This window comes from Tinamus guttatus, unplaced genomic scaffold (assembly GCF_059628265.1).
Source record: "Tinamus guttatus ecotype Peru unplaced genomic scaffold, ASM5962826v1 Tinamus_guttatus_pri_ptg000713l, whole genome shotgun sequence".
In the NCBI taxonomy this organism is placed as follows: Eukaryota; Metazoa; Chordata; class Aves; order Tinamiformes; family Tinamidae; genus Tinamus; species Tinamus guttatus.
The window spans coordinates 1,056,435-1,071,670 of NW_028289247.1; the positions used below are offsets into that span (position 1 = coordinate 1,056,435).

Consider the following 15,236-nt stretch of genomic DNA (forward strand, 5'->3'; position numbering starts at 1 on the left):
TTTTTGTAACAATTTTTCTTTGCCCATGTTTGGGGCTTACACATCTCCTGAGTCTCAGTGTGTTGTGCTTTTTTTCTTTTTTATATTCTTATCCAAAACTTACAACAAATCTTTAACACCTACCAGACATTTAAAAAATTACCGTAGTAATATTGTGGCGACTGTTACTTAATGCTTTGCTGCTATTGCTTCATTGGCCACTGTAAAGTGTGTAACAATAATAATAAAGTGCTGTAGAATTTACCAATAAACAATATCAACTTTTTTTTTAATCTACACATTGAATGTTGTTAGTTAACTTTATATATAGTGTGCTGAATACTAAGCCTTATGAATTTAACTCTTACGCTTCCAAGCCTCCATAGCATTCAATTTCCATTTAATTCAAGGTAGCTTAGGTGCAGTGGTGCAGTGATGTGTTCATCATCTCTCATATCGAGTTTTTAACCATACAAATCTAGCTCTATGGTCGTTTCTACTCAACATTTTTAGATTTCTAGAATATGTTGTTGCTTTTAGTGGCCAGTCTATATTCCCAACAGAGGTAATTGAATGTCGTTATCTCAAAATAACCCCTTGTGGATTAGCATGGTTTTGTGTTCGTAAACTGCTCAGGCTTTTTCTGAATGTCATTCACCTTGTTCAACTTGAAATGAGCAAAGGGCAATAGGCATCTTGCCACTAAACTTTGTTTCACAGTGAAGCCAAAAGTAGCTGGAATATTGACAGAGCTGCCGTGGATCCTGTTTTCTGCTGCTGTAAGGGAGGGATTTGTGAATATGCTTCATGTAATCTCACCACGAATCAGGGAGGATTTGGGAATCCCAGCTGTCACACTGTTTTGCCACAGCTTTCCCTAAATAAGCAGCCTTCTCCCCACAACACTGGCCGAGAGGCAGCAGGGTTGGATCCCAAAGCTGAGCACGGGAGCCGGTGACCCCCAGCAGCGACCGGCCTGGCCCGTGCCCAGGCCGCAGGGAAGACTGAGCGGGACGAGCGAGGGCACGGCCTGCGCGCCCGTGTCTAACGGGCACCCGTGTCCACGCTGTCTGTGAGGCGGGAGCGTCCCCAGCTCCAGTGAACGCCCCCCGCCTCGGCGGTGCCACCGCGGACGCGGCTGTTCGTCGCGGGGCGGCCCCGCTCCGGCTGCGGTACCGCCTCGCGGCGCCGCCCCGGCTCGCGGCAGCGAAGATGGCGGCGGTGGCAGCGGCGCGGCTGGCGCGGGCGGGCGTGCGCGGCGCCTCCTGCTTCTGCGGCGCGCGGCGGGTGAGGCGGGCGCGGCGCGGCACGGCGCGGGGCCGGCACGGCACGGCACGGCGCGGCGCGGCACGGCACGGCACGGCACGGGAAACTGCCGCAAACGGCGAGGGAGGCTCTCCCTGTCCCGACCGCGGCGCGGGCTGGGGGGGAGACCGCGAGCCGCGGGCTGCAGGCGCTGCCAGGGGCGAGGGGATCCCTGTTGTTATTATTATTTATTGTTTTAACCCTTATGCCATCGTTCGGTGGCAGATCTGATCAAATAGGGTTTTGTCACTTCAGAAAAAAATGTTGGAGTGATCTTTGGACTCTCTATTAGAGCTGCCTGTGTGTCTTAAATCCCATTTATTTATTTATTTGAAGACTGTATTGCAAGCGGCCAAAGGGTGCCAGTTCCAGAAAGCATGCCCGAATTACTTGTTTAATATGTAGTTCTGGCTTGTGTTACCTTGCTTTCATGATAAATTTAGTTTAAACTTTTCTGTCTTTATTTTAGTGTGCCTGCACCTCTTCCCTATTCTTACTTTTTGTTTAATCATTTTATTGAAACACAAGCTGTTACATGAGAAATGCAATTCCACATTTTTTCCCTGTGTTGTTTGCTTGCATGTGTGTTACTGCATACAAAAGTGTGCATGCAGTTTCTTGGGTTGTCTTTAAGCACTAGGAAATCCTCATCCATACAGGATGAGGCATGACAATTATGATTATTCAACTACTACTAAAAACAATCTGTTAATTTCAGTGTTGGAAACAGGATTTAGTAAACAAAAAACTTGTATTATTTGAGGTGTTTCGAAATACCACAGGTTCTTTTGCATTGTTGGAATATTTTTACTTAGATCACTATTGTAATTATTTATTTCTTAAAGTACGTGGCATGGCTTTTTGCTGAGATTAGTTTGCTAGAGCTATTTTTCTATAAATAATATTTTTACTAGGACAGAGTGTGGTGCTAATGCCTAACCTTGCCCAGATTTGTCAAGAAGACTGTATCAGTTTGCTTAAGAGCCCAGCTAATGGCAAGGGAAATATTTTATGCAGTTTAATTCCACGCCATTCAAACCAGTAAAGGAGAATCTTCTGTGGACTGTAATAGCAACGGATCAAAGCCTGGAAGCTACTAGTGAAGCTTCTGAGTCTATGAAGACTTATATATACATGTGATTTCACAGTCGGGAAGGTTATTGTTAATCCTCAGTGCCACATATTTATGACCCTAAAATCCAAATCTGGCTTTAGGGTATGAAATGAGTTGGTGGACTCAAAGAATTTCCACACATATGAGCAAAAGTGACAGGCATAAGAATAATACTGAACATAAGGAAAAATACCACAGCAGTATTTTTTTTTTCGGTAATTTTTTCCATTGGAATAAAAGAGTCTAAAATAGCTCAGGTGATTTCTTCATATTTGCATTTATAGGAAGGTCTTTAGGCTTTAGTGTTAGGTGATGTCCCTGACTTTACATTTAGTAGGAAAGCTGTCTTAGTTGCTACTCAGAATTAGATTTTCTTAGGACGATGGAGATATAACATCTTCTATCCAGAAATGAGAATTTCGATATACAAATGAAAACTTATTTTCTTTTTATTTTTTCAGTTTTTCAGCCGTGGGCCTAATGTGTTGCACCAGTACAGCAATGCACCGCAAGCTGTGTTCTTTCCCGCTGTCCCAAACGTGATGTTGCCACCGAAAACCTTCCAAGGCAAATTGGCTTTTATAACTGGTGGAGGTACTGGGATTGGCAAAGCGATGACAACAGCCCTCTCCAGTTTGGGTGCCACATGTGTTATAGCAAGCCGGTAAATACTAACAAACTTATTTTAGAGCTTTCATTTGGTACTGAATGCTGAATTGATGTATCTGCACAGTTTTGCCGAAGAAAGTAAAAGCTTACAAAGAATAATAAAAAATAATATCTTCTATTTATTTCGGGAAACTTTAAATTACAATGTTATATGGTAAATACAAAAACATGCTGATATATTTACAAATATCTAACTCTTGAACTGTCTGTTGCCTTTAGATCTGCTGTGAAGCCAGCAATAGGAAGAAACAAGTAGAAAAATATGAAAAGTAGTAGTAAAACAAACAACCCCAAAAGTTAAAAATTGAATTCCACAAAAGTATAAAAGAGCACAAAATTGAAATGCATGTTGTTAATCATTCTGAGTATATTTTTGCAGGTGATTCCTATACAGTAGATTTTAACTTCCAGAAATAATTAGAATCATAGAATCATTAAGGTTGGAAGGGACCTCTAGAGATCATCTAGTCCAACCCCCCAGCTCCACCCAGAGCACGTAGCACAGGACTGCATCCAAGAGCGTTTTGAAGATTTCCAGAGGAGACTCCACAGCCTCTCTGGGCTGCCTGTTCCAGGGCTCTGTCACCCTCACTGTCAAATTAAATTCTTTAATTCTTAAGACTTTGCACAGCTATAGTTTTCCTGTTATGAAGATTATACTTCTAAAATTTTGTTAGATAGTATTTCAGTAAAGAAAAAAGATTTTTTAATTGAAATAAAAACATTATGACACTTTTCTAGTGATATAGATCATTTCAAGTCTTTATATGTGTGTGTGTGTGTGTGTGTGTATATATATATATATAAATCTCCTTCATAGAGTACTAGTAGAGTAGTAGCTATTAAATTTATTATGAATATTTACTTAGATATAAATATTTTTGCTAGCCTACTGCTTTTGACTAGCACAAAATAATTTTGTTGTAGTCACTTTCGAGTTGCTTTTCAGTAGCAGTAGGAAAGAGGACTTGGATTTTAATAATTTTCTTTCAGAAAATAAGCAACTATGTGTATTTTTTTAAAGTAAGATTTCACTAAACTTAGTGCACCCACACATATGGTGTTCTAAGTTTTAACTCTGTTCAGAAGGAAAGTCATATTTCAGATTATATTGATCAGAATTGTAAATTTATTTAATTGAAATCCAGTGATAATTATGCTCTTTTTTTTCTCCTAGGAAGCTTGATGTTTTGAAAGGAACAGCTGAAGAAATTTCTTCCGAAACAGGGAATAAGGTAAAGTGTTCAGGATTGTGAATATGAATAGTTCTTAAAAGGTTTTATTCCTGAACAAGTTTCTGTGGATTGTTTAACTTATGAATGTGTTTTTGAAGGCTTACAGCTGTTTTTCCATAATTATATAGGTTTATGCAATCCAGTGTGACGTGAGAGATCCTGTTTCTGTTAAGAATACTGTCGCTGAATTAATCCAACTTGGAGGACCTCCTAATGTAAGTGTTCTAGTTAAAGGGAGGAACTTCGGTCTTCCTTACTGAAAACATTCTGCATGCTAGATAGGAAGAAAATTAATATGGTAGAAAAGCAATAGTGTCTAAAGACACTTAGACAAAAAGTGGCTGTACTTTGAGATAAAGCTGACTTTGGCACTTGTATTGTCTACTCTATTTCTGTAGTTACTGAAACATGTAGTAGCCAAATAGAACACTGTTGTGGCCATTTTGAAGAGTAACTGTTTTTCTCTAAGCTGTCTGTTTGTTGTGATCTCTCACATTTACAGAGCAGTGCACTGTGTGAAACAGACCTTATTTTCACAAGCTTATTAGGTGAAAGAGCAAACAAGGTGTTAATCCACTAGGATGAGTCATTAGCTTTCTAGTTCCTTAATTCTCTATTCACTAATTAATTATTTTGCTAATTCACAAATTGCAAGTTTGTGCACTTCTGAGCAAACTGGCCACCTAGCTGAGAATGAGAGTGCTGCTCCCTCCTCCATCACGATTGGAGTATCCTCTACATTGCTCTGGGAAGCACAAGAGCTTTAGCAATGCAGCTGCTGGAGGAGTTGCTTCAAAGGCCTCTAGGGGAGCTCACCTATTCCTCCATTTCAGCTCTGAAGTTTAGTCTCTGCTGTCCCTATTAGTTATTTTGTTTACTAGGTGATTTTAGGAATTTGCTCAATTCTACAGGGTTTTGGTCTTGCCAGGTGTTAACAAGGAGTTACTTATAAAACTGCAAGGATAACAGATCCCATTTTCATTTGTCCTTGAGTATGTGGTGCCCGTGTGGCTCTCGCTTAGCCCAGGGGCTCTGCTGCCAGCATGAATCAGGCACGTGGCACGTGCAGCAGGGATCGTGTCCTAAGCCCAAACGGGAGTCAAGTGGAAGGTCACAAATGAAACAGTTGTGATGAGATTCATATAAATTAAGTGAACAGAATATTGCCTTAAAATCTTCCTTAAAAAGGGGCCTTACCTGTGGTGGTGCCTAATTACGCCTGCTGCTTATTAATCTAATGTCTCCCAAATTAGAAACACAAGTAAGCATCTATATTTTTTTTACGATTTATTAAAAATACAAAGAAGGTCCAGTTTGAAAACTGAATTCCGTTAAAATCAGTCAAGAGCTAAACATCTTTCAATAGTTTGTCAGAAAATGTAGAGCCCTTAGACTGTGCATCAAGCATGATGTATTGGAATCTAAGCAAGTATAGGCAGCCCATCCTGATTTGCTAGTGATAGGAGCAACTTAGGTTTTGCTAGCTGATCGAATATATGATAAAGACATTAATCCTGCTGTATAGTATAATAGTATATGCAGTGATATTTTAAACGTGGTGTACTGTGGATGATTTGCACCTTATAGCTTACTAATGACATGAAGGAGAAATTTTACACGCGGGGCACGTCCAAAGTGGAGGATGTGCCTCTCACAGCTGTGTGCTGTAGCACTGCTGTAAGGCTTGCTCCGTGTTCTAATAGCTAGAAGGTTATTCTCATATATTATGTTGACTATGAGTTATATGTTTCTTGGCCCAAGCACGTCCTTATCTCTAGGTTTTTAACTGTATGGGGAGAGGGAGGAGTCTTCTTGCTTTCTGTTACATTTTCAATACACTAGCTGATTTTGAATAAACTGTGTCCTAAGTGTTCTTTACAGGCACTTTGTGTCTCTTTAATTTCACCTACTTTATGTATCTGAGAGACTGCAGAGTGAATGAATATTCAGTTTTTCTATCTAGTTTTTCATGACATGCGACAGGTATGTTTATGGGTATCGCAAGTCTGGGCATCACTGCCACTGGGCCTCTGCTCCTTCTGTATTTGTTTTTCCATCCTTAATATTCCCAGTTAGAAAGCAGTCCTTTTTTTTTTTTTTTTTGTATAATTTATTTGGTAGTCCTGTTCACCTACATTCCTATAATACTGTTTCATAACACCTTTAATTCACTAGGTTTGTTATTGCATCTTTATCACTGCTTTATTTATTTAGTGATTCAAGCAATAACGTACGTGACCTCAGAACTTGGGAGGCAGTAGCTTTCGTCTGGGATGCTGTTGAGGCAGTATTGAAAATACTTAAGTGGTGGAGTTGTTAAGTATGTATTAACACTGAATACTAGGCTCATGAACTAATTTTAATGCAACTTTTACATTTTTATTAATCTGTTTCAGATTGTGATAAACAATGCAGCTGGAAACTTCATTTGCCCTTCTGAGCGACTTTCTACTAATGCATGGAAAACAATAACTGATATTGTGCTTAACGGTACTGCCTTCGTCACTCTGGAAATTGGGAAGGAGCTCATTAAAGCACAAAAAGGTATGTTTCATTTAAGAAAAGCAGTAGCTAAGCATCTAACATCTTTTTATAGTTTTCTCTCGCTGTTGTGTTTGATGGTCAAATTTGACCAAATCTGACCAAACAATTATGTCTATGTTATGTATATGATACCTTTTTTCCTTGATACAGCTGCTGCATTAAAATTGTATTATTTTAAAAATTATGTTTTTTTAATATAAAATAATTTTTATAATATAGTTTTATTTATATAATATGGTTATATATGATATATATAATATACATAGTATAATATATGTTATTATATATTTTGTTTATTATATATACTATATAAATAATATAATACATAATTATATAATATGTAATATATAATTATATACAATTATATTTTTATTATTATTTTATTTATTTTTATTTGCACAGTATTTTCTCAACTGCTGAACAAGATGAGTCTCTGCAAAACTTGCCCTGAAAAATTCTCCATACTTGCATTTCTAAACCAAATACTTGGGATTGTACAACATTAATTATAACAATATAAAGTTAATCTTAAATACAGATCTCAGCAACAGTTCTGATGACGTGATATCTCTTAAATGCATCAGCAGCACATAACATGGGGATGCTAGCAGTAGAGTATTCAAAATGACACTTTTAAAATCCACATCCTCAACTCTTATTTCACTATCATTATAGCAAAATATTGCAATAATCTGCTTTATGGCCTTCCAGATGCCTGTTTGATCTCCTGCAACAAGTTAAAATTAATAAAAGTTGAACGGGAAGAAGAATAGTTTTCATTTATTCATATTTCATAATGGCTTCAAATTCTGCAGAGTCTTGTCTCAGCCATTTCCCTTCGTATTGCCTGTCATCCTTTCTCTTCTAATGTAGAAATGTACAAATGTCTTTTACTGTTTCCTGTATGCCTGCTATCTAGGTGATTCTGCATGCACAACTTTGTAGTTAAGACTTTTTTAAAAAAAAAAAAGTTTTGCAAGTAAGTCAGATGTTACCCTTTTGCCCCTTCACTCCCCACCTTCATTTTTTCTTGTTTGCCCGTCCTTTTCTTTGCGCAGAAGGACCTTAGTTTCAGAAATGATGGAAAGCGTCACTGTTTTTTTAGTTGCTATCTATCAGGATGATGTATGTTTGACAGTGTCTAAACCACTGGCACATACTTATGTCTGCAGGTGCTTTAGTTTCTGTGGCACAAGTAGTGAACTGTGCCATGAACTTGTGTAATTTTAACACTTTTCCAAACTTAGCTTTCCATACTGATTTTTTTTTGTCATTTTAGCTACGAATTGATGGAATTGGGGACAAAATGCCTGGTTACTAGTAACCAGTTGGCTGCAGCAGCTTCTAAAAAGACATTGTAAGGTCTTAGGCCTTCCTTCTGTGTAGACTTAAATTTGCCCATATGTGTTCGTTGTTACTGTAGTCTGTGACTTCAGATTGTGGTTTGAAGCCCAACCAGCATCTGTTTTTGTTCATGGAAAAGGGGGAACAGAAAGGAAAAGGGTGGTATCCTTCCCACTTGAGCTGCAAACGTCTGCACTGCTGTCATTTGTTTTTCACTTTGAATTCATAGCCTGAACTTTTTTATGGTTATTCATTCCTTGTAATGTTTTTGCAATTCCCAGGAGCAGCGTTCCTGGCTATTACGACAATTTACACAGAGAGTGGTTCTGGATTTGTGATGCCAAGTGCCTGTGCCAAAGCTGGTGTAGAAGCAATGAGCAAGTGAGTAACAGCAAAAGCACATCCTGTTCTTCACATTCGTCACATAGAGTAACTGGTGCCTGGTTGGTATAGTCCTTGTAGTTCCATTATACTGGAAGAGAGCCTTCATTATTCTGGCAAGAAAGTAGTATCCTGACAGCTCCTGAAAGGAGGGAATACTAAATGACATTATTGTGATAATTTTTATCAGGGCAAAAGCATGAATGCATGAGTGCATGTGTGCATAGACACACATGTAGTTATTAGGAATTCTGCTGCTTAGATGTTTTATCTGGACCATCTTCTGCAACTTTTTAACACTGTTAGTACTTTTGAATGGAAAATTTAGCAAGTGGTCAGACAAAGTATTTTTGACTATTGTTAGAAGAGGAAAGAAATGGCAGAGTAGCATTTCTTTGATACAAGTCTTTTCACTTGCAAAACTGTGGAAAGTTCTGAATTCCTAAGTGTAACAGAAGTTGAAAAATAAATCAGTAGTTTGGAGGGCAGGGAGGAAAAGATGCTGTGTTGTTGCCCACTCCCAACCTCTTTAGCCTCTTTGGGTTGGATGAGTTGTCAAAAAAATGGGATGATTGTTAGAGAGCCAGTGTAAGATAAGAAACTAAACTGCAAAGTTTTGATGGGAAGGGATAAGGAGAAATCAATGAAACTACTTTTGGTAACAGCAAGCTACAGAATTTCGGAGTTTTGCGATTCTTTTTCCCTGCTGGCTGTCACAGGCAAACCAGCACTTGCAAGTGGTCATCAGGAGAACTGTTCAATGTTCATAGTGCCTTCCATTTACTTATGTAAATAGTAAAGGTGTGTTTGTATTTCAGTAGAGGCTACTCTACTGAAACATAGCTAGTTTCACAAAGAAATGTTTCCTTTCTCAGTTTTAAATTAAGGTCTGCAGCTATACTGTAGCTCATAACAGTAGCATGTAACAGATAACCATGTTACTCAGCAAAGGGAAAGGCTTCTATCATTAATAACTATATTGCAGTCTATGATAATAAATAGTCCCTCCTCTGCACCTCAGCAGAAGCAACTGAATGTTTTTGCAGCCTTTTTTGGTGAGTAGAATTCCTTATCTATAAAAGAAAAGGGAAAACAGAGTCATGATCTGTTTTATAGAGCTGAGTACTACTTCAGTATGTACTTTTAAAAGACTTTGTCACTGAGCTTATTAATCCTCTGTAGCAGACAATACATCTAAAGTGTTTGTTCAAAAAAAAAAAAAACTGCCGTGAAGCAAAAATGGCCCCTTATCCGAAAGTGCAGAGCATCTTTGAGAACTGTGGTGAAGATGTCGTACTTCTAAGGTGATTTAAAGTGCAAAAGGAGGGTAGGGGCCTAACAGTTGTTTGCAAGGAGCTTGGGTGCCAAAATCTTTTCTGTGCTTCATGGATGGAAAGAATCACTCCTTCAATTTACTTTAGTTACGATATATATATATAGAATCGGAATTCCTCTGTTTGTGAATGTGACTTTTTTGGAAATATTTTTTGTCAGGAACAGCAAAAAATCTTAAATGCTTTAGGACTCAAATTTTAGCATTTCATTTTGATTATGATTCTTTGCGGAATAGCATGATAAAATACTGTGTTTAAAATGGTGATGCATTCTGTTAATGAATTTTTAGGTCTCTTGCGGCTGAATGGGGTAAATATGGCATGAGATTCAATGTGATTCAACCAGGTCCAGTAAAAACAAAGGTACATAGCATGGAGCAAAACATTTGGATATGTTTTGTGTAGTACAGAGTTGCTTTTAAGATGTTCTAACCTTTTCTATAACCTTTAAATTCAAAATATGATCCAAAGCTACTAAGTACACTGCTTCTCTTCTCAATCTTCATGCGTAAAATGTTGTAAAATAGAATGTTTCAGACTTTTGAAACCTGCCACTGCCCCTTCTGCCACGCTAATGCAAGTGAAACCCACGTCTGCCTTTAATGATACAGTTGCTTAAAAGCACCCAGCTATTACAGTTTGTCAAGTGAAATGAGTTCTTAGCTTGGTGAAGTGCAGCTCCCTATTTCTGTCTGAGTGCCTCATTTATAAGTATTTGATCAACCCTAAAATTGCAGACCCTGTTAGAAGACAGAACCTCGTGAGTTTTATCAAAAATTGCAACATTAGAGGGGAAAAAATAAGGCAGTGATGAATGTACAACTTAGAAATGAATGAAAAGGAGCAAAGTGTTCAAAGGAGGTCAGCCAGAGCAGCTGTTATAGGAGGAAAATGGTAGCACAGCAAGCAGAGAGGAGGAACTGCTTCACACGAGTCCAATAAGGAAAGTCAGGAGCAGTAATGGCTCCTAGCAGTGGTTTCTGGAGGTGCTGCTGTGTGTTGTCTTTTTTAATTTTTTTTTCCTTCCTCTCATCAGTCTTAGATGCTTCACTGGACAACTGAGGTGTTTTGTTTTGTTTTTCTTTCTTGACTGAAAGGAAAGATAAGTGCCTATCAGCATGGTGGTAAGAGCATTGAAACAACCTTATAAAATGATACCAAAAGTCCTCTAGGCCTTATATTTAGGAATTTGTTAGATAAGAGTATAATTAAGAAAAAACATGTAACGAGGCTTCCTCTTTATGTTCCAGCCCCTGCTGGCCTATGGCATTGTTTGATGTAGTTGTTATTTTTTCATAGTGTAATGATCTCCATGGATTTACTTGCTATTTTTTGTCTTTTGTTCTTTTTTGGAATCTGTGCAAACTTTTAGCATCCGCTTTGAATTAAAGATTCTCATAATTTTTGGACAGTTAACCTGCTTTAACTGTCAGTATTGCTACCTACCATCATTATTTTAGATGTAAATAGATGTAAATCTAGATGTAAATTTACATTTAGATGGAAATTATCACATTTGAGATAATGTGTATTCTGAAGAAAGCAAGCAGCCTTTACTCCATTTGTTATACTGATCAGAGTTACAGCTTTAGAGAAACTGTATAAATCAAGGCCTACTTTATTTAAAACAAGATATTGCAAATGGAGGCATTCTGCTCTAGAGCGTAGCCCTGTCTTTAGAAAGCACTGTTGTAAGGCATGGTAGGAAGAGAAAGAAGCATCCCTTGTAAAAGCTTACATTTAAAAAAAAATCCTGTTGTAGAATACTTAAATAGCAGAGCCATAAGCTTCAGTGTCATTAACTCTCATAACTGCCTTAACGTAACATAAATGTTACTAACACTAATTCTGATTTTCCCAAATCCCAAATGGTTTCTTTGTGGAAAAGCCAGGAGGAACAACTAAATCTCTTCTATTTTCCCTGACATTCTAAGGTATTTGGATAGCAAATTTTAGTGTCTTTAGTTCTAGTTGTTGTTCCAGTTTAACTGAAACTTAGTTTTCTGCTTTTTGCTTTTCCTTATTCTGTGGCATGTATAATTTATTCCTGTCACTTTCTTCATTCCTCTCCCTACTGCCCCTTGGTTCCTCTTCCATGGACATGCATCAGGTTTGAGGCTTGCTTATTTCTTCAAATACTTGTCAGGAATTTGCCAGGCACTTGGAAAAAAAAATATAAAGGATTATAATAATCCCTTTTTGTTTCATAGATAGTTGGTGGGTGATGATCCCAAGCAAGTATAATTCCAGTTTATCACCCTTGGTGGGTGAGCACATACCAGTGCAACACAGATAATTTGTGTTTCTGTCTCCTGCTTTCTTCTTTTTTTCCCTTTTTCTGACAAAGCTGTAGTACAGTTTGCCCCCAATATGGTAGTTCCCATATTGGGTCTTCCATATTAAGGAATCTAATCTTCTTCTGATTTTAATTTCTGATACAACAATTGTTCAAATATTTCTCTTAATTCTCAGGGTGCTTTTAGCCGTCTGGACCCAACAGGCACATTTGAGGGTACATATATAGAGAGGATTCCCTGTGGCCGTGTGGGAACTGTAGAAGAAATTGCAAATCTTGCTACCTATTTATGCAGTGACTACGCGAGCTGGGTTAATGGAGCAGTAAGTTTTAATCATTCTTGCTTGTACAATCAACTTTTGTGAGGTCGGAGTTTTGCTACCAGTCTCCTAGTCTTGGTTATAATATGACATTTGAGAAGTTAAACGAAACAAGTTGAAATTCTTTACAATTGTAATTAACACTTTCATTGTATTTTGTAGTAATTTAAAGCCTGAAAAAGCACTTTTTTAAAGTAATAACTGACTTAAGTAGATGTCTAAGAAAACTATTAACTATACTGTTTTTGTTCTCTGTAGGTTATTAGAATGGATGGTGGAGAATTTGTTGCTATAGCAGGAGAATTGAATGAATTGAGGAAGGTAGTAAATTTCTTACCTACTCTTTGGCATTCAGACAAATACTTGGATGTGTAATAATACATATTGAATTACAATAAAATGTTCTTTTCTTTTACTAGGTTACCAAGGAGGAGTGGGATGTGATGGAAGCAAAGATCAGGGAAACAAAGGGCTCCTAAAGTACCATTTTACTGTGTTCCTGGTGATGGTTTTAGGAAACAAACTACTGAAATCATCAATGTTTAGAAATGACCTATTAAGGAATAGCTTTCAAAACATTTTATATGCTGACACTATTAAAATTTTACTCTGCATAATGTCTTGCAAAGCCATGCTGTGGTCTATGGTTAGTTTTATTTTTAATATTTCAGAGCATTTTCCATTTTCCAAGTATATGCAAGTAATTTTTAATATTGTAATCTCAGTAGCATTTCAGGAACATCATACCTGAACATAATTGTTAATCTAAGATAAACTAAGGAAGCCCTGTTATTTGCAGCTCAGTTATAAGTCCTGAATTTGCAAGTGTCTCCCAAGTTTTCAATAGTATATAGTAAAGACAGAATGTAAGTTCTAAGGTAATCTTTTCCCCATACTAAGTTTTGAGATATATAACCTACTCAGTAGCAGCTTTTGCTGACATTTTCAATCTGTTAATTATCTTCTGCTGAACTTTAAAAATAGTATCTAGGGACGAATCCTTCCTTCCTGAGTTGCTCTGTCTTTATCGTAGATTAACTTAATGTTCTTGAAAGTGAGAAACTAAAACCTCATTTGCTGTTAATGTGTGTGTGTGACTAGTGTCAGCATAAAAAGGCTTACTTACACTAGTGAAGGACACTAGTAATTTGGGACTGAAAGCGGTGGAAACTTACTGGCAGAGGTCTGTAGAAACCTGGATTCCATTATCATTCACAGGTTGGTACTAAAGGAGCTCTAAGGTGGCATTACTTCTGCGTGTAGTTAAGTTCATTAATCCCAAAAGAAATGTGTCAACTTAGTTATAAGTAGGCTACTAAAAAGAGGGCAAGCTTATTGTTTTCTTTCTTTTGGAATTATGAAGTTTTCCAGAATTGTGGAGTTTGCCTGTTTTTCCCCTCTTCTAACAATACATGCAGTGCTCCAAGGAGGAAGTCTAACTTCAGATCTGGCCTTTGCAGCCTGAAATCTCCACCAGTTCTTAAAAATTGTGTGTTATCCCAAATTTTTTCCATCCCTGCATGCAGCATTCTGTCCATGCTTTTATGTGCTTTGAGATTGATACGCAGTGATTGAAAAGTTAGGAATATAAAAGCAGTTTCAGGGTGTCTTCCTGCAAGTGAGGCCTAGTCAAGTTGTCTTGCTTTTTACTCACCCTTCAAGCCAACATCTGCTGACATTTGCCTTGGAAACCACCTCGTAGCTTATGTCTGCGTTGTGTTAATGCAGCTGTTCTGCCGAAAGGATCTTTCTCTTTCCTTCATTGCCTGCCTCACTAGAGAGAATCAGGCCAACTTCGCACCTGAGGGGAACTCGCTTTAATTCACAGGGAGCCTTCCGGGGAAGGAAGCTCTTCTGTGAACCCTCAGCGGGGTTTTAGGGCCTTGGCCTGATTTTAATTGGTGCAGATCAACTTTGGGTGGTTTCAGAGGGATCTGGAGGTGCTCAACATTTCAGAAAAGCTGCATAGAGTTTGTTGCCTAAATAGGGAGTCTCCTTGTAGCAAGTAGATGGGGATTTCATAGTGCTTCAACAATGCAAGGATGATGATGAGGGCTTGGTGGAAATGCACGATGCCAAAGGGGAAATGGGGCTAAAAAGCTAGGAGTGCCTAGTGATATAAACACTTAATCCTAGTTTAAATGCAGTTTTAGAAGCAATGTGTGCCTGTTTTGTGAGACAAAATGGTGCAGCACTGTTTGTAGATAGCACCCTGCTACGGTGCGTGAAACGTTGGGACTAGCCCTGCAAGGGCCTCAGCGCTGTAGTTGAAGCACTGACTTGGAGCCCTGTGCTGGATCCCATGGGTGGGAAAATCCGCGTTGGGAATGAGGTGTTCTCTGCAGCCAGGGGCTCGCGTGGCAGCCACCATTTGTGCCTTGCTGATGTCTCCTGCTGTGGTGCGGCCCCTGGGCGGCACTGATGGCCTGTGCAGTCACCATGCTGCTTCTATTGTAGTAAAATGCGTATTTTTAGGCAGTAAGATAGTTAACAACAATGTAGATCCCACGTAACTACCTGTACGTCAGCTCCTCTGTTTAGCAGGTGCGTTGCTGCACATAATTAACATGCTGCTACGTTAATATGCTTCTTGTAACCAAGTATCTATCCCAAGAAAGGAGCTTGCAGTCTTCCCTACCACCAGCTGTCTCGTTGCACCAAGCCTCATCGCTGTGACCCTGGCACAGAGAGCTCTGTCCAAGAATGTTTTGGAGA

At 38.5% G+C, this 15,236-nt stretch overlaps 1 protein-coding gene across 1 annotated transcript; it reads left to right on the forward strand.

The window, feature by feature from the left end:
* The first annotated feature begins 1,191 nt into the window (after positions 1–1,191).
* On the forward strand, positions 1,192–13,109 carry DECR1 (2,4-dienoyl-CoA reductase 1). Its single transcript, XM_088537011.1, has 10 exons — positions 1,192–1,266; positions 2,860–3,062; positions 4,245–4,302; positions 4,431–4,517; positions 6,699–6,846; positions 8,472–8,571; positions 10,196–10,268; positions 12,378–12,524; positions 12,780–12,842; positions 12,941–13,109. Exons 1-10 carry the CDS (start codon positions 1,192–1,194, stop codon positions 12,998–13,000), a joined length of 1,014 nt encoding a protein of 337 aa, XP_088393137.1. The 3' UTR covers positions 13,001–13,109.
* The last annotated feature ends 2,127 nt before the right edge of the window (positions 13,110–15,236 follow it).